This window comes from Phacochoerus africanus, chromosome 1, assembly GCF_016906955.1.
Source record: "Phacochoerus africanus isolate WHEZ1 chromosome 1, ROS_Pafr_v1, whole genome shotgun sequence".
NCBI classification, from domain to species: domain Eukaryota; kingdom Metazoa; phylum Chordata; class Mammalia; order Artiodactyla; family Suidae; genus Phacochoerus; species Phacochoerus africanus.
The window spans coordinates 124021853-124045491 of record NC_062544.1 but is presented as its reverse complement, the minus strand read 5'-3'; the positions used below and the strand labels follow the sequence as shown (position 1 = coordinate 124045491).

At 45.4% G+C, this 23639-nt stretch overlaps 1 protein-coding gene across 2 annotated transcripts in view; it reads right to left on the bottom strand.

Moving 5' to 3' along the window:
• Positions 1-23639, bottom strand: part of PTPRG (protein tyrosine phosphatase receptor type G) — a 730473-nt gene that overhangs the window by 71216 nt on the left and 635618 nt on the right. Inside the window, exons 13-14 of one of the 2 annotated variants that reach the window (XM_047778433.1) lie at positions 18177-18309; positions 6474-6560 (exon numbers count right to left, since the gene is read on the bottom strand). In XM_047778433.1, coding sequence (XP_047634389.1) covers positions 6474-6560; positions 18177-18309 — 220 coding nt within the window. The remainder of the gene's footprint in view (positions 1-6473; positions 6561-18176; positions 18310-23639) is intronic. The other variant, XM_047778440.1, reaches the window with a different exon arrangement.

Sequence of the window (23639 nt, the reverse complement as noted above, 5' to 3'; positions counted from 1 at the left end):
CTTAGATCTCTTTCTTCCCCTTCCAGCAGGAAGCTGGGAATAATTTATGTGACTCAGACTTTTCCAAAGCAAAGTGCTGGAAGACCAAATATTGGCAATATCTGGAATTCCACCCAGCACTGCTCCTCTAAAGGCAGGTGCCCAGACCTGCTTTACAGGGACTGCTTCTAAGGACTCCAGACACCCAGGTCAAAACGCACATCCCTTTGGTAAGCCTGCAGTGTCACTCAGTCCTCATCCAGGGCCCTGGGCTTACAGCAACACTGCCTTCAGCACTGCTGTGAGAGATGGGGTACAGGTGAGAGCAGAGTCACAGCACAATGTCAAGACTCCTATGAAAAACCTGGGGTTACAAAATAACCAAATATTGATATACAGGGATTAGAAACCAAGCCACTGTCTTCAAATTAAGCTCAATGGTTTTATAATCACAGTGGAGTGACAAGGAGTTTGTCAGTGGCATGCAGCTCAAAATGCTAATTTCAGGCTAGAACGGGCAGTTGGCTGCACTGCTGTTGCATATTAATTAAGTCATCTTAGCTGATTTATATATTGCCCTCATTTAAATGTACGGTGGCGCGCCTGCTAATAATCCCGTTTATTCTCATGCTGTCGAGTACAGAAATCACGTTAATATTTACTTTTGTAAATGGAGCTGTTGTAGTAAACCATGTGTGAATAAGAGCCACTTATGAATAGAAAGTGGGGACACATCCGCATGCCTTTAAGGAAGATGATTGAGGGCTGTGTTAAAAAGACATGGATTGATTTATTAGGGCAAAATGTTTCAAGAAATTGAAGTGACAAAGACAACAATAGAAGGAGGAGGCCATGGGCAATGAAGGGCTTTTCCTCAAAGAGGGGCATCTGCTAGAAATAATGTAGGGGTCCCACTTGGAAAAGAGCCCAGTGTAAATTCTGAGTTGAGATGTTTCATATGCAACCACTCACTTGCGGTTGTTTCTTTTACTGCATGTTAAATCACTCTGTTTGCAAAATTCAGTTTATATTCACAGTATCTTTTCAGGAAGGGATCATCTAGAAAAAAAGAGTTCAGAGTTGTGCTTCTCATTTGCATATTCTCCAAACCATCAAAGGGACATGGACCTTTCAAAGACCCATGTCCTTGTGGGGATACTAATGGCATAATTCATATCAGGGCTATTCTGGAAATCCTGGGACAGATGGTTGTCATACTGTGGATCGGTGGGGCTTGTCAGGTGTGAGGAAGAGGTGACAGGAGGAAGGGAACAGAAGGGGGAGCAAATCATGTTGAGGATGGGTGAGGTGTGACAGAGCAAAGAGGTATCAAATGAGGAGAAAATATTTTAAAATATTTGGGGTCTCACATGGGTAGAAGAGATGTCCCATTCAACTTTTGTTACAGTTGGAAGTAAAAAAAATCTGACTTGTGCAGTGAGGATTTCATTGGAGGATGCAACCTGCCTATAATTACTATCTTAGGAAGATAGGAGAGAATTAACCAACTATATCCACATAGGTGGTCTCAAGGCAACATACTTCCTGGCTACACATTAAGTTTGCCAAGAAAGCCCTGCAGACACCCCCAAGTACAGGTAACACTTTCTAGGTGGTGAGAGAGGAAAAGGTCATTTCATAAACCACATTTTGATGAGACCAAGAACCTGAACAGGGCAGTTTTTACGTTCCAGCTGGCTTTAAGGAAGTAAGTTAGGAACAGTCTGCCCCAGTGCTCCCAGCTGCTCCCCAGAAAGAAGGCTTGAAGTCGGCTCACACTTAGTAGGACCCTGGCTTGCAATGTTCTCAATTTCTGTACTCTGGGAACATTCTACCCTACCTTGCCACTATTTTAAGGCACTGACACAGTTCCCTATGGACTGGGGAGGTTTATAGGCACAGAGTGATCCAACTCATTTAGGGCAGGAGCTAGGAAATGGAAATCCACATTTTATTTACTGCGCATATGATTCACTATCGGTATCATAAAATGGTCTGGTAAAAACCTTTGGCAACTACTTATTTCATTAACATACTGACTGAACTAAGTCAGACTTTTGCTGTAAGAGTGTTATTTTAAGGATCTAGAGAGGTATTATGTGCCTCTTCACTGAACAGCCCCAGATTGTCATACTTTTTAAATACTTGGGACCATCTGGGGGAAAAAAAAGTAGATTAAGACATCATACTATCAACCAGGTTAAAATTCCAAATGATTTAAGAATTTCATATTAAAATTTGAAGCCATAAAATACTTTAAAAAAAGTAACCTCAGAATAGAGAAAGATTTTCTGATGATAACTCAAAACTAAGAAGCCCAAAAAGAAATTTATGGATAAATCTGATTATATAAACACCAGAGAGGCAGCATAAACACAGTCAAAAGGCAAACCACAGATTAGGGAGAAAACATTTGCAACCCATATTGCTGACAAGAGATCTCTTCCTTGATGAGAAAAAGACCAACAATGCAAAGGAAAAATGAACAAAAGATACACAATTTTTAGTTAAAGGAATACAACTGGCAACAACATATGAAAAATGTTCAACCTTATTTATAATAATAGAAAACGCATTAAAACTGCATTAAGACACCATTCTTTTCCCCTCTGAGAGTATCAAAAATGCTGAAGTCTGACAATGCACTATACTGGAGAAGCTGTAGGGAAACGTGCATGCTCACGCATTGCTGGTAGAAACCCACCTTGATACCCCGTGGCCAAGGGCAATATGGCACCATCTATCAAAATTACAAGTGCACTGGAGTTCCCGTTGTCGTGGCACAGTGGAAACAAATCCGACTAGGAACCATGAAGTTGCAGGTTCGATCCCTGGCCTCGCTTAGTGTGTTAAAGGATCTGGCGTTGCCTTGAGCTGTGGTGTAGTTCACAGACATGGCGTGGATCTGGTGTTGCTGTGGCTCTGGCGTAGGCTGGCAGCTGTAGCTCCGATTGGACCCCTAGCCTGGGAACCTTCACATGCTGTGGATGCAGCCCTAAAAATACAAAAAAAAAAAAAACAAACAAAAATTACAAGTGCATGGAGCTCATGATACAATTTCCTGAATTTATCCTACAGACTTATCCACTTGCAAAATTAACACAAAGTTATTCAACACACTATTGTCTGTCATAACAGAAGACTTGAAAACAACCAAAATGACAGCCACAGGGGACTGGTTAAATAAATCACAATACAATTAATTTTTAAAAATTGTGCTTTTTGTTAAAAAAAATAATGAGAAAACTACACATGCATAGAGAAAAATCACGTTATAGGAACAAAGCAACGTTTAAGATAGTGTATGCCGTATTCTATTCTGTAAAAGGAGACAAGGTGATAGAGATACGTATAGATGCATATACACACTCAGAGAACAATCTCTAAGAAAAGACAACTAACTAGTAATCATGGTTATCTATTTTCGGGGGGGGGGGGGGAGGAAGTCGGGTGGGTGGTTGACAGGATGGAGATCAGGGGCATGTTTAACTTCACACTTTTTGATTATAGAACCACATCAAGTATTACCTCTTTAAAACGTAAATCTATGACTTTTTTGAAAAATTAAATACTTGGGTCTGATTTTTATTGGTTTTTCATCTTCCTTCTGGGGAGATCATCAGCGATCATTTCTTACGGCTGTCATCTTGGCTATTCTGTCAACTCTCAGAGGGCACAGCCCCCTCCCTCCTTCCAGGGGAGGGGCTGGTTAAGACCAGTGGGGTTAGACAAAAGGGCAAAGGCGGGAGGTGGAGGGGTTGATGGAAGCAAAGCCTCCCACAGCAGCCTGGGAGGAGGGGGCCCCGTTCCCTAGAAGGCTTTTTATAGAGCAGCAGAGGATGGAATTGGGTCAGTCTCCATGAAAGCTCATGGGGACAGAGTGGTTGAGGGGGAGGAAGGGAGAGTGGGCTGGCTGGAGGGTCCTCAGGACACAGAACCCTCAGGAGGAATGAGAAATAGTAGGCTCTGGAGGAAAAGAGTATGGCAGGGCAGTCAGAAGAAGGAAGAGCAGAGACTTGAGGAAAGGGTATCGGTCTGGCTCCTGTCTGCATCCTGGACTGGTCAGCACAGCACAGGATGGGTCGGGGGTGGAGCAGTGAGGAGACAAAGCACTGCTCAGGACTTAGACCACAGCAGGGAAGTCCCCTCTAGGCTATCTGAGCAGGGTGGCCCTAGCACAAGAGTCTCAGTTTCCTCATTTTCTAATGGGGTGACAAACTTCACACACTAAGCATTTCGCATACACCACCTCACTGAATCTTCAAAACAACCACACACAAAAAGCAACTATCATTAGACCCATTTTTCTAGCTAAGTTGAGGAGGCTCAGGTCACCTTGAGTAACTTACAAAGCTCCCTGAGCTTCAGTCAGAACCCACAACTCCCTGAACCAAAATGTCTTTTTTAGGTGCTATACAATTAAAAAAAAAAAAAAAAAGTAAAGGAAAAGATATGGTTCACAAGTAACTGAATATAAATACTTGTAGTTTCCCAAGATAGTTCTCAACTTCCAGACCTACATAAAACTGTGCTTCCCCCCAGCTTCTGGCACTCAGAAGTAGAGAAAATACTGGAGGGATGGAGTGCTTTATAACAAAACATAGCCTCGCGGGATCTAAAATGTATTTTAGATCGAGCCCACTCCCACATTTGGGGCCAAGCAAAAAATTAGAGTTACTAACAGCCCACCTGGCTATGGCATGATTTCTGGACTTAGAAACTGGAAGAGCATTTATTTTTGTGCCATCCGTGAGGTAATGCTGGCTTTTAAGAGTGTTACAGTCAAAATCACATAATGGGAGATCCCGTTGTGGCTCAGCAGGTTAAGAATCCAACTAGCATCCATAATGATGTGAGAGTGATCCCTGGCCTCGCTCAGAGGGTTAAAGGATCCAGTGCTGCTGTGAGCGCTGCTGTGGCTGTGGCATAAGCCAGCAGCTGCAGCTCTGATTCAACCTCTAGCCTGGGAACTTCCATATGCCATGAGTGTGGCCCTAAACCAAAAAAACCCCACAAAAAATCCCCCTCCCCCCGAAACACAAAAAGCCGCATTACATTTATAATGGACTGGGCATGAATGTTAGGCATTTAAGTGATGTTCAAAGTCTCTCTCTCTTTTTTTTAAGGGCCGCACGCAAGGCATATGCAAGTTCCCAGGTTAGGAGTCTAATTGGAGCTACAGCTACAGGCCTACACCACAGCCACAGCAACACCACATCAAAGCTGTGTCTGCGAACCACAGCTCACAGCAACGCTGGATCCTTAACCTGCTGAGTAAGGCCAGGGATAGAACCTGCAACCTCATGGTTCCTAGTCGGATTTGTTTCCACTGTGCCATAGAGAAAACTCCAAGGTCTCTCTCTTAAAATTAGATCTTTAAAGACAAAGCTATCTAGAGGGGTTTCTATTTCAGTTTTTACCCTTGGAGTTTTGCAAATGGGATTCCAAATTGAAGACTTCCATAAGTAAAAAGAGATCATAGAAAGAATAATTACATTACCAGTGTCAGCAGTCACTGCCTTTCCCTACAAGGCCAAAATTGCACCGTTCAGCTTAAAAGGAGATAGATTGCAGAATTTTTCATTTATCTTCCACAATTCTTGTACTAAAACTTCTTAGATCTCACAGCCACCCCTGATTATATAGTGAGTGGATATCTACAATTTCATCTAATAATTTGATTTACCCATAGCCAATAGAGACAAAAAATTCCCTGTAAAAATGCTAAGTCAATTCAACAAAATGGTTCATTGAAATTAATGAAACGACTCACAAAAAAAATATTGATTAGTGAACTATCATAATTGGCCATTTAATGTTAAACTATTGATTATTATCTTCTGTGAAGGTTGCCTAGACAAGCCTTACAGAAATACTGTCCAAGGCTCATGTATGGTGACTACGATTACATAATCCTAACTTCTAAAGGTCTATTATAAATCTTTCCAGGGTAATAATTTTTTCAAGTATTCAAGCTATTTAAAATTTTTATTCATTTTAAAATTTTTACCCTTCTTACAGAAGAACACATAAGGTGTGCCCATTTATGTCTCTCTTCCCTTTCTACTCTTTAACTCATCTATAAATTTAGGTTTCTAAAAGATATTTTTCACTCATAAGGCTAACTGCATGCATAAAGTGTTTCTTTTAAAGCTCTCAAACATGCAAGTATCTGAAATCTCAGATAGAAAATGGATGCAACAGACATACAGACACACAAACATAGAATACTCCCCGATCCTAGAAATAAAAACCTCCCCGCAAATGGCAAAATCAGGCAAAGCAAGCACACACAGGACATACTTTAATGCTACCAGCTACCCGCAAGCTGCATTGGTAATCGCAAGTCTTACTTTTTGGGAGCTGGGGTAGGACAGGTGAGTTTCAGCGCTGTGCTGTCTAGAGGACTTCAATGCCCGTGGCAACAGAACAGAAATCCGGCAAGCCAGTCCCGGCCAAAGAGACCTCCCACCTTAAGCTTGACTGCCCCTCACCTGCTCCCCTTCTCTCCTCTCTCCCCAGAAGAAGGCACTTCACGGAAACGTCTGGGAAAGCCCTTGGACTTTATTTTGTTACACCCTCTAAATGGACAAAAAACAAAAGAGAACAGGTGTAGAAGACAGTACTTTCAATTGGCCACCAAGAGTTCCACCAACACCCTCCCCCACCACCTAACGCAGACATACCCCACCAACAGGCGAACCCCACCACGTTCCAAAGAGGAAGCTGACACACAGATGCCTGGGTTTATTAAGGTTTTTTACACTGAGGGTTAAGAAATGTGAAACGAATGCTTTGCTCTTAAAAAGCTGTCTTTACATATTAGAAACCTGCATCACACCCCCCCCCCCCGGTGCTAACAGAATGTAAGGATATCACAAACCCAGTGATGACCTGTGATCCTTTCACTTTTGATATGCTCCCCTGGCAAAGAGGATGGCTTCAAATACCACTGGAATAAATGGAATTTGGTAGCAACCTATTGGGTACCACAAATTTCTCTGAGTTGGGTTAGACCAATCTGGGGTTTTGTCTTTTGCCCATGCATCCCTCTCATCTCTGGACAAATGCTTTCCTCATTTATAATGCAGATGGGGGAAATTCATACAAGGGCATCTCAGGGTAGGGGTAGCAGCTAGTGGGTTCTTACTATATACTAATTTTCCCTTAAAACTTAAATAACCAGAGTATCAGAGACTTGGCTCTAGCATTTGAAAGAGGCACTCTTGTCACACTGGGCTATATGATTTCACACTGGAAGGATTCCTATGCTTTCTGAACTCTGTTGACAGGTTAAGACAACTTGGATACAGGAAGGTTCTTTTTTTGGAAGGTCTACTGAATCCCACACGGAAATTTGAATTCAGGTATGTGACTCCAAAGAACATTTGTGAACTTCTGGTTTACTTGGTGGCTTTCTAGGAATGGACATTCTCTAATTCTCAACTATTAGATTTTTCTTCTCTCTCACTACAGTTTTTTATTTATTTTTGATAATTATTAGACTCCATCATGTTGGGTCAGTGTGTTTGGCACAGAAACCAAATTTGGGATGAGTCAAAACTTTTAAACGATTGAAGTGTTGCGGGGGGAAAGTGGGGAGGGTGCTGTAGTTCAGAACTTCCTGTCTCCCTCTATGGAGTACATTCTGGAATAACAACTGTCCTCAAAACCTCACAGACATAACTCAGTGTGGCTACCAACATCAATTTGAAGAAATCACGAGTGTGTTGGAGTGTTTTTGCAAATTTTCATAAGAACTTGAAATTTGCAGCTTCCTAAAATATTTAGACTTCTTCTCAACCCTTAGCCCTACTCTGAATTCTGCCAGATTCACTCTTTCGGGAATTTTGGAGCCGAGCCGGATATCTCCGCAGTTTTTCCTCACACACAATCACAGGCGCTTAAAACTACCACCCTGTAAACTGACAACACTTCACTGAGAAGCAAATGCCGTAAAACTAATATCTCAAATAATCGAGGGGGCTACCTGAGAACCGGACAGGACAGTCCAGAGCAGCCCTGGGGCAGAGGACACTTCTGAGAAATCCAAAGAAAGGCATTGCTCATGTGGCAGAGATTGAAGGTTATAAGGGAACATTTTTCCTTTCCTGAAAAGTGAGCTTGGTTTAAAAATGTATCCATTCACTTCACAGTTCATAACAGAGTCAGTCGGGTCTTTTAAGTATTATAGATGTGTTTAAATGACAACCTTGAGGCGTGAATCTCTCCCTACTTTTGTCTAAATGACTACGTGTTCATCTGGTTCTGAGAGCGTCGACTGGCATCTCAGGGCCAACTCGACAGCAGGGGGCTGGTTACTATAACAACTGACAGTTCTTGCAAATTCTGAAAGGCCCCTGAGTAGCCACTTGGGAAACAGTTATTGAGGAAAAAGTTGCCTGGGACCAGTCTATTAGCTGCCATGTGACCCAGATCCTCCTGCACACAGCTGCACAGAGACGGAAAAAAAATAGGGACCCATCCTCAGGAACAGCTGGGGTCTCTAAGGGCTCCCCACCCCCATGCCTTTTAGCAGCTCAGAGCAAGACAGTTTAACACCACAGTGTCATCAGAAACTCAACCCTCTGAGGCTTGGCATCATGAAATGTGCTTTCTTCTCCCCACTGGCTCCACACATTGTCAGTCTTTGAAGAGCTGGATTGTAGCAATTATTCCTAATGAATAAATTAAAAAAAAAAAAAAAAAAAAACTTCTTGAACTATGGCCACACATACAGGTTCCAGAAAGAGATGAGAGACTTGGGCAATCACCAGTTTATGAAAGAAAAAACAATGTCTAGCATTCAAGTGGTCCCTCGAGTGGTCTGTCTTCAGAAAAGATAAAGGTGATCATACCAAGCCTCCAAAACATTATGACTTGGAAGCCTGGCTTTTTCTAGACTGGAACAAAGTTGCCTATAAACCTCTCTTGTGATTCTCCTTCCTTCCCTTACACGAGATGCAGAAAAGCAGCTTTGGTACATGCCCTGAATCGCTTCCAAAAGAGTCTGTTCCTAGCGATCTTCATTTTACATAGAGAAAGGGCAGGTTGAGGGTGTTTTTCCCCCATGGAGTACCGAACCTGCCATGACCACGTGCCTCTCCATCAGCTCTGACAGTTCCCTCCACCTAGAGCATCTGTCCCTCTTCTATGCTCTGTGAAAATCACAGCCCAGCACCCTCTCCTCTAAGAAGCCTTTCCTGACTCCCTCCTGCCCAACTCGGGTGATGGTCGGTCAAGCCGCTCCCAGAGCACGGTCTCCCTTCTGAAGCACTGGCTTTGGGATTGTGCCAAGCAGGGGAGGGCAGAGATGGGCAGACTGGCGAGCAGGGGGCCACAGTCAGCTCTGTTCAGCCCACCAGTGCCACAAGGGAAAGTGAGAACACCAGTGTCAGATCTCCCTGTTTACCATGAGAACCCAGATGGCTGGGGTTTAAAGCAAAATCTTCCTATTTTCAAAATAATTCAGATTTTTTAAAAAACATGTGAGCTACATAAAACAGAAGGCCACTAGCTTTTGATCCTATCTGGGATAACCTTTGTTTACCTGCTCGTTTCCTCATTAACCTACAAGCTCCCGGAGGCAGGAACTCCATCTCCTTGCTGCATCTCCAGTGCCTGACACAAACTAGATGCTTAAGAAATGTCTTTGAACAAATGAAGGAAGGACGATACATGTCAGCTGTAAGGGCCTTAGGTCAGTAAAACAAAATAAAGCCCTGGGTGTGAGTACAGCTGACCCTTGAACAACATGGGGTTAGGGTGATGACCTTTTCCACAGTCAAAAGTCCACATATAACGTAGTTGGCTCTCGGCATCTGCAGTTCCTCTGTGTCTGTGATTCCGTGGAGTCAAAAAAATGCAGATCGTGTAGTATTGTAGTATTGGCTATTGAAGAAAATCCGAGGATAAGTTGACCCCTGCAGTTCAAACCTGCATTGTTCAAAGGTCAACTACACTTCCAAACATACTAGCTTTGTGATCCTGGGCAAGTCCATTCCACTTCTGGACACTATTTCCTCCCTTGGGAAAAAGGTGATGCAGTCCCTGACACCTTGGTCTCCACCCATGCCTGCTAGGAGCATTAACAGCATAAGGTAATGTTTGCTTTGTGTTAATTCACCATTATTGGCTTTAGTGATCGGCAGTGTCCCCCCACCCCTTGCTGTGTGCTCGCAATCAAGTGCATGGGAGAAATCATTGCTATTGCACTTGTCTCCTTTGTGCATTTCCTGCGGACAAAGGGGGTGGGGTGAGAGGAATGTCTAAACCAAATTCAGTCACCAGAGAGCACACGTGGAAGCGCCTGCTGCGAGAGCAGATGGGCAGAGGGCGTGTGCCCAGCTCACAGCAGCTCTGTGGAATCCAGGAGGGATCCGAGTTCCACTGTGCACACACACGTGGTCACCCATTCCTCCAGCAAGGAGGGTGTTAGCACATGCCCACACTTGACCTCACATGCATCTGTTTGTCAGAGGTTCTGTTACCCCCCTCAACCCCCGCCCCACATTTGCCATTCATATTTATTATACTGTCTCCCTCTGAACATCCGGGGGGGGGGGGAAATAACATATCAATAAAACACACTTGCTTTCATAAACAGCGTTATTAATGAAGAGGCACCAACACCGGGCAAAACTTCTGAAAGTCTAAAGATGAGAATAAAAGAGAGACTTTTTTCTATCTTCTAATGAAGCTAAACTGGTATGGACTGATTTAGCAGAGAATTTACAGATGGCTCGGTCATGTGCTGAAGGACAGTGATCTCTCAGATCAGAATGTGAAATCCTTCTAATACCAAACTGGTTTTTTTGGCCGTGGCATGAAATGGCTTGATGTGGGATCTTGGCTCCCAAACCAGGGACTGAACTGTACCACAGTGGTGAAAGCACTAAATCCTAGCCACCAGACCACCAGGGAACTCCCCCTCTAACCCAACTTTAACAAACGTGGGTTAGATGTTACAACTCGTACTTAAGAGTTTCCAGTTTTCTATTCTGGAGACCGTGTAGCTAGCTCAGCCCTATCTGAACCTGAGAAGTAAAGCTGTTCCAGACTTTTGGAAATTCTTTTATAAGCTAGAATTATGATCACTCAGATGCTCAATTTGTCCTGAAGGTAAGACAGCACTGATGAGCTGGGACCCAGAACAGAACTGAAAGGTGATATTATTCAACATCAAAATCTACTCAGCTTCAGAAACACCTGGTAATATGGTTGGCCCTTAAGTTTTCTTCTCTGTGCTTTTGGCAAATACAAATGATGGGATCTTTACAACACACAAACATATGCTAGAGAAACAGGCTGTGGAAGGAAGTAAATGCCTCCAGAGATGCTATTCCTCATCTAGGCAAAATAAGGTAGAGATTAACACAGCAGGCAATAAAGTCAAATGGGCTGGGTTCAAAGCCAGGATCCAGCAAAGATGAGCACTGTGAGTCTTACTAAGCCTCAGTTTTCTGATCTGCAAAGTGGATGTAGTAATTCCTAGGATTGGAATGCTAACTGGGTGGCAGTATAATTCCCTTAGCACATGTATGGTATGGTGCATGCTCAATAAAATGTTCTTGGCTATATAGGCCTAAAGCTATCAGAAGCTATTTCAGGGTAAGCCTTTCTTTGCTCATCAGAGAGAGAAGAGCCGCCTTCAAAGCAATTTCCCTCAAGACTGCAGAAAAGGAATTAAAATACCTTCACAGAACTCCTAATTCTATGTGGACGCTAATGTCTTGCTCACGGTTGTTAAGCTCTTCTATGGAACAACTTAATAAATAAAAAAGATGCATGCCTTAGCACATGGCCTGGACACCCTGTGTAGAGCTCTTCTCTCAGCATCTACCTTAAATTATGCAAATCGCAAAGAAACCTTCTCCAAAATTTCCTCTTCTGAGCGGCAGCAGCTGTGCTGCTCCAAGTCTTTTCAGGAATGTCAGCACATTGATGCCACGTAAACAGCTTGTCTTGGTAAGACGGGGGATGGGTGGGGGGAGCTCTTGGAACACACTTTCTGAGGGTAGTCATTCAAAAGGTATGTTTTGGTACCATCTTTAGGAATAAGGCCAAAGCAGCACACTTTAAGAAGTACTGATTTCTCCTTCATTTCAATAAAAACATTTTCAGCTCTGCACCCCTACATGACGCCATTTAGAAACAAAAAATAAAATAAAAATAAAATTTTTAAAAAAGGAGTTCCCATTGTGGCACAGTGCAAATGAATCCGACTAGGAACCATGAGGTTGCAGGTTTGATCCTGTGCCCTGCTCAGTGGGTTAAGGATCCAGCGCTGCTGTGAGCTGTGGTGTAGGTCCCAGATGCAGTTCAGATCTGGGGTTGCTTTGGCTGTGGTGTAGGCCTGCATCTGTAGCTCTGACCTGACCCCTAGCCTGGGAACTTCCATATGCCCCAGGTGCGGCCCAAAAAAGCAAAAAATAGAAAATAAAAAAATAAAAATAAAAGTGGAAGCAAGTGGTGTTAGTTGATATTTTCCTTAATTTTATCTTTTTTAGCTGCCCCACCACCCTGATGCTTGTCCCCAAGCACTCTCCAAATTTCTTCCTAGCTTGGCAGCAATGTCTACAGTGTTATGGATATGACTATATCTCTTCAAAGCAGACCTTTGCAAAGGAGCATTCAAAAAAGAACTACCAGTAACATCTCAGCCAACCATATTTCAAAAGAAATTGCTCCCACAAATCCATGTTGCTACTGGGAAAAATGCTGCTCAAATAGCCCCCAAGAGACCTATGTGTACCTTTCAGCTGACCAAAATATATATGAGCTCTCCATCTATATTTTTAATTTTATTTTTTAAATGATTTTTATTTTTTCATTTTGGCCAAATGTGATATATGAGACTAATGACTGGCCTCCAATGGTGTCCTTTGCAGGAAACACACTCTTAACCCAGTGATGCCAATGGGCCTATGTATTTAAGGATACTTCTGGCCATGCTTCTCAAATACCAGTGTGACCCTCAATTCTTATATGTCCTTGGGGTGTGTGACCACTTCTGACCAACAGGGAGCAACCTGGAGAGAAGAATTACACTTCTGGGCCATGAAGGGGAAAGCAAGATGCCTCATCAATTTTTCTATCAAGTTTCCTCCACCACAGGTGAGAAAGGGCTGCCCAAGCTCCTCAGACTTCACAAGGTGAGAAGTCCACTTTATGTCCTTAGGTCACTGGGCGCTGGGGGTATCTGCACCCTATCTCTGTCCTGCCCACGCTGACCACTGGGCTTCAAAGTTGTTTTGGGAGGGACGGGGGGTGTGGGTGGGGTCTTGTCTTTAATGACTTGGGGGTAGGCGCCTCTGCAATTGCCTCTAAGCCCATTAGGAGCATCATCCAAGCCAATTTCATTAGCTTTACAGTCAGTCACCCTTGCCTTTTTTTGGTCCAAAGTGGTTCTGCTCAGTAGGTTCTCCTAAATTTATACTATGTTTATCTCCAAACAGGTAACTTTCTTGCTTTCTTTTTTGCTTTTTAGGGCCACACCCGAGGCATATGGAGGTTCTCCGGATAAGGGTCAAATCAGCACTACAGCTGCCGGCCTACACCATAGCTCATGGCAACACTGGATCCCTGACTCACTGAGCGAGGCCAGGGATTGAACTCGCATCCTCATGGATACTAGTTGGATTCATTTCTGCTGCGCCACAGTGGGAACTCCAAAACAGTTAACTTTCAAGCCATGTCTAGGATAAGTACTTTGCACAACTGAGATCACGCCAAGGAATGAATTCTAGAAGGAAACTCCACACGTTATTTTCAAGTAATGATTCGAGCCTTGGACATATGACTAGGGAGTGTGTGTAGTTCTACACTATGATTACATTTCTGGGACAACATTCATTTAGATCTGTAAATCTCATTTTCTTTATTCAGGAACAATAGCTTCATTTTAGGCACAGCAGGACCCAGAATTAAATTTGTATTTTTCCCTAAAGTCAGAGATCTGATATTTACCACGTACCAGGCACTGAGATGACATTTCCCGGAGCTCAGACCCAATCCTCATATGAACCCATGGGCACATTTCTTGACTCTATTTTGCAGAGGAGGACGTGGAAGATAGTGGAGGAGTATTATCTAAGACACTCCCTAATGGGTCTTCATAGACATTTTTTTCCTATTCACATCCTCCCAATGAAATTTTAATATCAGTGACAAACTATATCTGTGTATGTACTATATCTATATCTATATATAGATATATATCTGCCCTTGATACACAAAAAAGATTTTTCACCTCCTTCCAACCCATTTTCACCCCTTTGGGGACAATCATACTCCTGTTAGGAATATATGCTCTAAGTTGACATAGATAGTGAGTGACCAATGGAGCTTGGCCCCAAATCCAGGCTGTCTGATTCTGGCCCAGTGTTGCCTCTTTCTTATCTTGCCTTCCTGCAGCTTCAGCCCTTCATGTCTTTCCATCACGCTCAGGCAGTGGCATCTGGGCCTTCAAGATCTAGGCCCTCCAGTCTTCATGCTTTATTCCAGCAACATTGAACTACAGGTACCTGCTTCTGATAGCCTGAGTTCTCTCCCTCTGGCTTCACTGGCTTTGGGCTACTTGCTTCAAGGCCCAGCTTGGGCACCAGATCCTCCAGAGAGCTTTCCTTGACCGACCCCCACTTCCCAGGCTGACTCCAAGTCCCGCCTACGTGCTGCCATAGCAACCTGAATTTTCTCCTCCCCACACACTCATCATACTCTACTCTATTCATCACCTGTGGGCCCCTAGGGGGGCAGGTGGTGGTGGGGGTGGCGGCAGCCTTTCTGTGAAGGCCTTGAGGGAAGAGACCTCAGCTCTGGATCACCAGGCCCAGCACAGTAGGAGGCATCAACTCTGTAAGCACCACATGAATAGTTCCCACATGGGGTCTGAAGCCCATGTAATTGTAAAATAGCTTTATTATTTCTCAAATAGCGAACACCTAGCTGAACCTTCTAAACACCTAAATGCACTCTCCAACTGTCCTGCAGTTGAGATGATATTGAAAGCAGACTCCCTTTTTCCAGGGCATGGCACACACCTGGTGACACTAGAGTCCTGTTGAGAACCCAAGGCTGGCCACGCTGAGCTCATACACCTGCCATGTTTCTTTTCCACTATTTTTGGGTTTATTCCCCCTGCTATCCATGTTCTAATTCTCAGTGGAAACCCCTCCCGTCCTTAATTCCAACTTCCTAGCTTTCAGAGGGGACACTGCCTGCTTCTGTCTGCCTGGCACCTGCATCCAGTCAGTCACCTCTCTGGGTCTTGATGGTCCTTTGGGAAAACATCTGTTGTCCAGCTTCAATGCACATGGTTTCTGTGGCAATGACCTCATTTATGAGTTCCAGAGTTACATATGAGACCCATGCACAACAAGTCTTCATTCCCCTTGGCTGCCAGAGGGCTCTGGGGATGGACAAAAGACCTGAGTCAGTCCTAAGAAATGTCATCTTGGGACTTCACTGGCACTGGTGGAGGAGAGAGAGTCCCTTTCCACTGGGATCAGGAGATTCAAGTCCAAAGTCAAATAGGGGCCAGAGGCCACTATGTAAAGATAGCAGAGGGCCTGCCCAAGAGAAAGGGACATACAGTGAAAGAGAGAGAGAGAGAGCAGATCCCAGAGACAGAGCCACAAAACATGCCAAGCTGTCTTCCTTGTTCCATCTCCTGAAAGTACTGGGCCTGATGCTCCTGAGCATGAAGCGTCATGACTCTGTTTTTGCTGTGCTTAAGGCGTGGTTGGAACAGGCATGGTTCTGACCAGCAGTGGATGAGAAGAGCACACATTGCTTAGCCCATGGTGGGCATCTTCACAAATGTCAGTTCCCTTTGCCTCCCCTGGTTAAAGCGGGCAGGCGAGTCTGACCACGAGGCCCTGGCGCAACAGGCCCAATAATCCCGACTCCATCTGACTTGGCTGAACATCCATCATGCTCAGCTTTCACAACACTGGGTACAGCACTGGGTATATATCTCGGTGGTTAAAGAAGCTTATGGGTTCCAGACTGAAGACATCTTGCGCTCAAAACTAGAGTCTCCTACTTATTGCAGGACGCTGGGCAAGTCAATTCCCCAAGCTTGTGGTCCTTTCCTTTACAAACACGGATGGTAACAATCCTCACCATATACACTTGTTTTAAGAATTACATCAAGAGTTCCCTTCATGGCTCAGTAGTTAATGAACCCAACTAGTATCCATGAGGATGTGTATTTGATCCCTGGCCTCGCTCAGTGGGTTAAGGATCCAGCATTGCCGTGAACTATGGTGTAGGTCACAGATTTAGCTTGGATCCTGTGTTACTGTGGTTGTGGTGTAGGCCAGCAGCTGAAGCTCTAATTTGACCCCTAGACTGGGAACCTCCACGTGCCATAAGTGAAGCCCTAAAAAGCAAAAAAAAAAAAAAAAAAAAAGGAATCACGTGAGATGGTGCCTGCCAAGGGCTTGGCACAGCAGCTAGTGCCAAAATAGGACCATGTAAACTTTAGTAAACACCAACATCTTACAGCAGGGCACTAATGGAGAAAAGCTCCAGAAGGTTTTGATCTGCCTCAGCACTCTTCCTCACGTCAAGTCTGTTTGCCCATCATCCATTCTCAAAGAGCCTCAAAAGGCAGGCGAGAAGCACTGCTGTTCTAGCTTCAAAACTGCATCTCCAGAGGAAATATATGTCTCTGCTGTGTTACCCATTTCCTATGTGAGCTCCCCAATTCTCCCTTACTTCACATTATTAACTATGAAAAAAAATTGGACAGAAAATAGGTCCTTGTCTCCTCTAGGCTGTTCTCATGCTTAGCTAACTCACCCATCCTAATGCTAATGCAACTTTGCTTTGCTTGCTCTATAAGAACTTTCTTCTTCATGCTCACTTTTGTATACTAGCGTTAGGAGTTTGGTAAAAGCTCAAAGGCAGAATCTACTAGAAGAAGTTTAAAGCTCTGATTATTTTAAAACAAGCTGTGAATATAAACATATATTATTCATATACATGTACATACATATATATACACACATAATGTATTATATATATAATATACACATATATATGTATACATATGTGTGTGTGTGTGTGTATATATACATAGGAGTTCTTGCTGTGGCACAACAAGATCTACAGTGTCTTGGGAGCACTTGGACACAGGTCCGATCCTTAACCTGGTGGGTTAAGGATCTGGCATTGCTGCAGCTGTGGCTTAGTTTGCAACTGTGGCACGGATCTGATCCTGGCCTGGGAACTCCATATGCTGTGGGGCAGTCAAAATAAATAAAAACCAAAGGAAGAGCAAGGGAGGGATAGAAACATGACACCTGTTCACAACTGATGAAGCTTGTTAGGGGGCAGGAACTTCTTCTCTTAGTCTGAGCAGTGAAGGCAGCCAGGCCAACCCAGTGGGCAGCCTGCCTCACTCAGTTAAACTAAATGAGAGTGTATCACTGAAAAAAAAAAACACAGACGTTTCAAATAGAAGCTGCAAGCAGGCTTCCCGTGGGAGGCAGTGAGAACCAGTTCAAGGAGGATGATAATATAAATAAGGAGGGCTTCCCATCAGCCATTTTTATCTCATGTGTATTAAATGTCATACAACATGACAAAAACTTTCCTATCACTGAATTTTCAGCAAAAGGCTATGAAAAAAATTTAAGGTCAAGAGGAGCAATTGTGTGGCTATGACAAAGGGGAGCACGGTCTCAGGGAAATGGGAAATGCTATGAAACTGATTAACTCACTGCGCAGGTTTAGTAACTAAAGCTCAAAGTGGAAATGGGGTTTGTAGCCAGCAAATAGCAGGGCTGGGATTTGAACCTGGATCTCTCTGATTCCTAGCCAAAAAACTCTTTGGCATTAAATCCTAGGAGCTCATCTTAAGTGCCTTAATCCCAATAGTGGCTCTATCCCACTGATTTCCTGCAGACTCTCAGGTTGGTGGCACTAGAAACACTCCTGCTACCTAATCTTTCTTCTTCTTCTTTTTTTTTTTAATTTAATTTTATTGGTGTATAGTTGATTTGCAATGTTATGTGAGTTTCAGGTGTACAGCTAAGTGAATCAGTCATTACCTTACTTTCTGAATGAAGAGGCCCCACGGGTTTCCCTCCCCTTGGGCCAGCCCTCACCCCCTCCACCGACAAGGGCAGCGTAGTTACAGCAGAATCCAGCCCCCACATCACCCTGTCAGGGCTGCCTGGCTGACTCACCTCCAGTAAACGAGCACAGCAATGAGAAGGATGAGGCACACAAAGGTCAAGGCTGATACCACAATCAGAGGGATGATCCACTCCATCCTCCCTGGAGAGGAGCGGCTCATCATTCCAGAGGTGTTCTTCTCTGCTGCAAAGAGAAACCATGTCAGTGAGCGGATGGAGGTTAGCCGAGAAAAGGAGACAGGGAGCCAGAGTGTGATGGAGAATTGGGCTGCGGTTTTGGGTGGTTTTTGGAGAACTGGGCTGCCCGAAGATGAGAGGGGTGATCCACGGCCCACACCATTTCCTCCTGAGTCCCAACGCAAACCGGGCCTTCTCTGTAGGCTGCGCCTTTTAACCACCAGTGGGATGGACTAGCAGACAGAGTTCAAGATGTTTGTAAAAAGAGCTGCACAGGAGACAGACACCCAGCCTCACTCCAAGAAAGTAACTGACCCTGAGCGGCCTTGGGATACACCTAAGAAATGTGCCCAAGTCCCACCGTAGCCCCGAACTTGCCTCCGAAAAGAGGCAGGTGAGCCTCGCAGGTGGGGCAGCAGGGAAGGAGTGGATGATGGGTTTTACTAAGATGACTGGATGTGACTACAATGGGGATTGTTTTGTTGGCTTAGCGCCCATTACCCCTTCCTCTGGAAACGGCACCCCAATTCTGCTTTGGGAAACCATGCGGTCTCCCTAACAGACAGTCCTGATGGGACAACTGTCCACATCTCATGGCCAAGGGTGAGAGGAGGACACAAGCTAGGGCAATAGTGCTCTCCCCCAGAATCTCAGCCAGCCACTCAATACAACAGCAATCCCAGCAGGTGCACCCAGACCCCTCTGTGCGTCGGTTCCCACCCCCCCAGGTCACCAGAGATCCTCAAATTTAATTCAAAAGCTTTTTCTCTGATCCCATTTCCTACCTGCCCCCCACCCCACCCTTCTAACAGCTCTAAGATGAGCAGCCATGCCTTGCACAGCTCCCAGCACACGTCAGCCTCTCAACAGGAGCCAGTCTAGGGGTTAAGAGGGGAAGCTTGTGAAATGGTCCAGGATTCTCTCTGGTCAACCAGCGCCTCTTACCCCAGCAGCTCCTTGTTCTGCCTCTCTCAGGCCCCCAGGATCTTCACAAGTTCCCGGCGGCCTCACACCAAAAACTTAGCCTCCTGTGCTGTGGGGCAGACGCCTGGAAATCTCCAGGTGGCCCAGGTGAAGGTCAGGTGCAGCGTGGGGCTGGAAGGAGCACAGGTGCACAGAGACAGTCACAAGAGGCAGGGGGCAAGAAAGCAAAGGTTCACTGTGGGGAGGGAGAAGCCCATGGAAACATCCAAAGGCAGCAGCTGGCTGGCTTGTGCTCAGCAAGGACTCCTCCAGCTCTGCTAAAATGAGGCCAGTGTCAGCCAGCCCCGAGCGTCCTCCACAGGATGGACTAAATGCAGGGCTAATCAGGCTGGGTTTGCAAGAGAGAGAAGGTGGGCTAAGCAGGAAAGAGATAATTGGCCCTGGGAGCAGTTTGTTAAAGAGGCAAGGCCTGGGAATGAAGAAGTGGGTTATAGAGCTTTTACCAGGTTTCCTTGAAGGCAGTGCGCCTTGATCACCTCTTTTGTGACATGCACAGGCAAGGCCAGATTTAGGCCCAGCTCACAGGTAAAAAGACAGGGACAGGCAAGTGAGGCACTCTGATTAAAAACCACAGCAGGACAATGGGTGCTTTATAACATGCCTTCCTAACTGCCAGCCCAGTTCTCAGGATCCCTTGCTCCACAGCTTTCCATCAGGCAGCTATTTTCCAAGCCCTGAGTGAGTGCCAGGCATGGTACTAGCGGATGGGGACACAGCAGCACATCAGACAAGAATATCCCTGTGCCCGCAGGGCAGGAATTTAAATGGGGAGGAGCAGACATGTGAACAAGCAATTGGAATCAAATGAATGTGAAGCCAGGGGAAGCACAAGGGGTTGAGGAGAACAGCTGTTCTCACCCAGGGATTCTGGAGGGGCTTTCTGACCTTAGGGCGGGACCTGAAGCCTGAAGGGGAGTTAGCCAAGGCAAATTCAAGGGCAGGTGGGTTCCCCAGAGAGGGCACCCTCCATCAGAGAGGGTGGGGGTAGAAGAAGGAGGGGGAGAGGGGCTGAGAGGGAGAGTTAGAAGCCACATCAGCAAGGGTTGTAGGCTGAATTAAGGGAACTGGTTTGGGGCCCCAGAACTTGCCACTGCAAGATTGTAAGCTGAGGCAGACAAGCATCAGATGTCTCCCTTGACATAATGCTTTAATCACCAAGCTCTGGTTACAGACCACTAGGTTAACCAATTGCAAATGAGAATAAGCTTGCCGAGCTCCAGCAGCAGGCAGCCCAGCCAGGTAATTATCTGGCTGGTAGCAGGGAATCTCAAAGCCCAAATGGTCCTGCAAATGGAAAACAGGGCAGGAGGGCTGATGTTACAGGCCAAACGTCCAGTGAACTTGGTGTCTAGCGCAGGAAGCCTTTGCACACCCAATGTAGTCTTTCTTTCCTTGCCTTCTTAGAGAAAAGGATTCCTGCCTGGGCAGGTGTGCGGAGGAGTCAGGATACAAATTCCTACTCATCCTCTATCACTGAAAAGGACCTTTGGCCAAAACTGCCCCTCACCCGAGGCCTCTACACAGTTCCTAGAGATACTGCCTCTGTGGTATTTCTGCGATCCTAGCCAGTAAACAGTGACCACTCCAGAATTTCTAGACCTTATGAGGGGCTAGGGAAAGACGGTCGGCTTGTGAGGGTCAGTGGCACATTACATCATCTCTGAAACCCCATGTGTTGGTGATTCTGCCTGTCCCTCCCGCCTCCCTCACAAGCAAGGGTTAGATTTTCATCTGACTCTCAGCTCCAGGACCCAGAGAATTCTGTGAGCCATCAACACACCCTCCTCACTGTCAGGGGAGAGAACACAGGCCCGCACAGGGGGGAGGAGGCCTCAGTAGGCTGGCTCCCACCCAGGTTTCATGACTGAGCCATTTCTCTTTCTAAAACCTCATGAGGGAGTTCCCGTCGTGGCGCAGTGGTTAACGAATCCGACTTGGAACCATGAGGTTGCGGGTTCGGTCCCTGCCCTTGCTCAGTGGGTTAACGATCCGGCGTTGCCGTGAGCTGTGGTGTAGGTTGCAGACGCAGCTCAGATCCCGCGTTGCTGTGGCTCTGGTGTAGGCCGGTGGCTACAGCTCCGATTGGACCCCTAGCCTGGGAACCTCCATATGCCGCGGGAGCGGCCCAAGAAATAGCAAAAAGACAAAAAAAACCTCATGACACCTGTGTGGGTTTTTTTTTTTTTTTTTTTGGAGGGGATGAGGGAGAGAACAATATCCAAAATATCTGGAATCTGAAATACAGCACAAAGGAACCTTTCCACAGAAGAGAAAATCATGGACTTGGAGAACAGACTTGTGGTTGCCAAGGGGGAAAGGGACGGAGTGGGGTGGATTGGGAGCTTGGGGTTCATAGGTGCAAACTATTGCCTTTGGAATGGATTAGCAATGAGATCCTGCTGTGTAGCACTGGGAACTATGTCTAGTCACTTATGATGGAGCATGATAATGTGAGAAAAAAGAATGTGTACATGTATGTGTAACTGGGTCACCTTGCTGTTCAGTAGAAAAAAAAACTGTATTGGGGAAATAACAATTAAAAAAAAAACCCTCTCAGGACAGCCCCCAAATGGCAGTTTCTATGGAGCAGAATTTAGACCGGCAACAGCCTGCAGTGAGACCTAGGGAAATGATTCTGACGGTAGTTTGAGCTTGGCCTTGACCAATGGCAGGCAGCTGGGTTTGCCCAGGTCTCCTACATAAAGGTCAGGCAAAACTGTGAGTGCTGCTGGACTTCCATGTGGGGATGATAAAGCTGATTTCGTGTTACAATTCCCAGCCCTGCCTTGTCCTCACGGTACCAGGAGCCGATTTTATCCCTTGGCCGCACAATCACGTGAAATCTGGTCCTGTCACTCTCCTGAGGGATTCAGCAGTGCCCTTGGGAACAGCAAGAACCTTCATGAGGGTGCCTGCCCTTCAAGAGTCAGGCAGACCTGACTACAATTTCTAGCTCAGGCCTTTCTAGCTGTGTGACCTTGGGTAAGTGACTGCCTGTCTCTGAGCCTCTGGTCGCTCCTCTCTCAAAGGGAAACAGATGATAATGCACCCTTCTTAGGGGACTTAGAAGGATTAAATGAGATCATCCATGCAAAGCAGATTGTGTCAGATCCAAAATGTTCAAAAATGATTAAAGGGTTTCATGATGGCGAGAGCAGAACATGAAGGCAAGCACAGGGCCTTCTGAGGACAGGCCTGTGTGATTGCATGGGCTGTATCCTTGGAAAGCCAGACCTGAGCAGTCTAGCATTAAGCATCGTGCCTGACACAAAGGAGGTGTCCAGAGGATGTTCATTCTTTTCCTTTCAATGGAACCAGGCAACAGTGCAGACAGTTGGATGCTCCCAACTGTTAGGAGCAGTTCACTTTTGTTCAGAGCTTCACTTATAACTAGTTGCCTCCTGAAAGCTCCAGCAGAGCTTGGCTGCCCAGTTCCTGGAAGATTCTCCTCTCTCTGTAACACCCAAGTCCTGACACCAGGACAAGGGAAGGACCCCTGAGTTGATGCAGCTCCTTCTCGCCTCCATCTCTGATTCGTCAGCCAGTTTGGTTTCCCAGTAGGACAAGCCCTTTCACTCCTGCCTGTCATGGGTTGCGTGAACTGGCAGCCCACAGATGTGTCTGGCATGGCATCTCTCCATTGGGACTTATTAACTGAATTGTGAGTTAGCTGCCAACACTTAATAAGCAATTGAGTTAACAACAACAAGAAAAAATCAAAATTAAAAATCAAAATTAAAAAAATAGAAGCTTCTGGAAATGTTCAAGATTGTCAACACAGGCCCACATTCCCACATGGAAAATGTCAGCTGGAACCAAGCAGCATGCTCTCTAAGACAGGATGTGATTCATTAGTTTGCCACAGTCCTTACTGCTCCCTAATGTCACACACCAGACCTGCTTTCTTCACCCTGACTCCTGCTGCCAGCTCCCTCTGGCCAGTCTAATTTCAGGCTTCAGAATGGTACTTTGACCCACAAGGGACTAGCAGAACAACACATACTTGGGGCTTTTATAAAGGCCTTATGATCAAAAGTAAAAATCATGGTTTAATAAACTCCTGACCAGGATTCTGAAATCACTAACTTGGCTCAAGAGAAGAGACTGTTTCTGTACCAGACAGCTCTCCCAATGTAATATTTATTTTCAAAGAGATTTTATTTTCCAACCAATTAGAAACAAATCAGACTGCTGCTCCATCTATACAATGTGGGCCACTCCCCTCTGTGAACCTGGACCTTCTTCATACTCTTTCCAGGGCTGCATCTTGCTAATCTGCGTGTAAGAGGATGAAAACGGAAAGGGGATATCAACTTATATATACCTACCCTTCCATGGTTGTGATGTGAGATG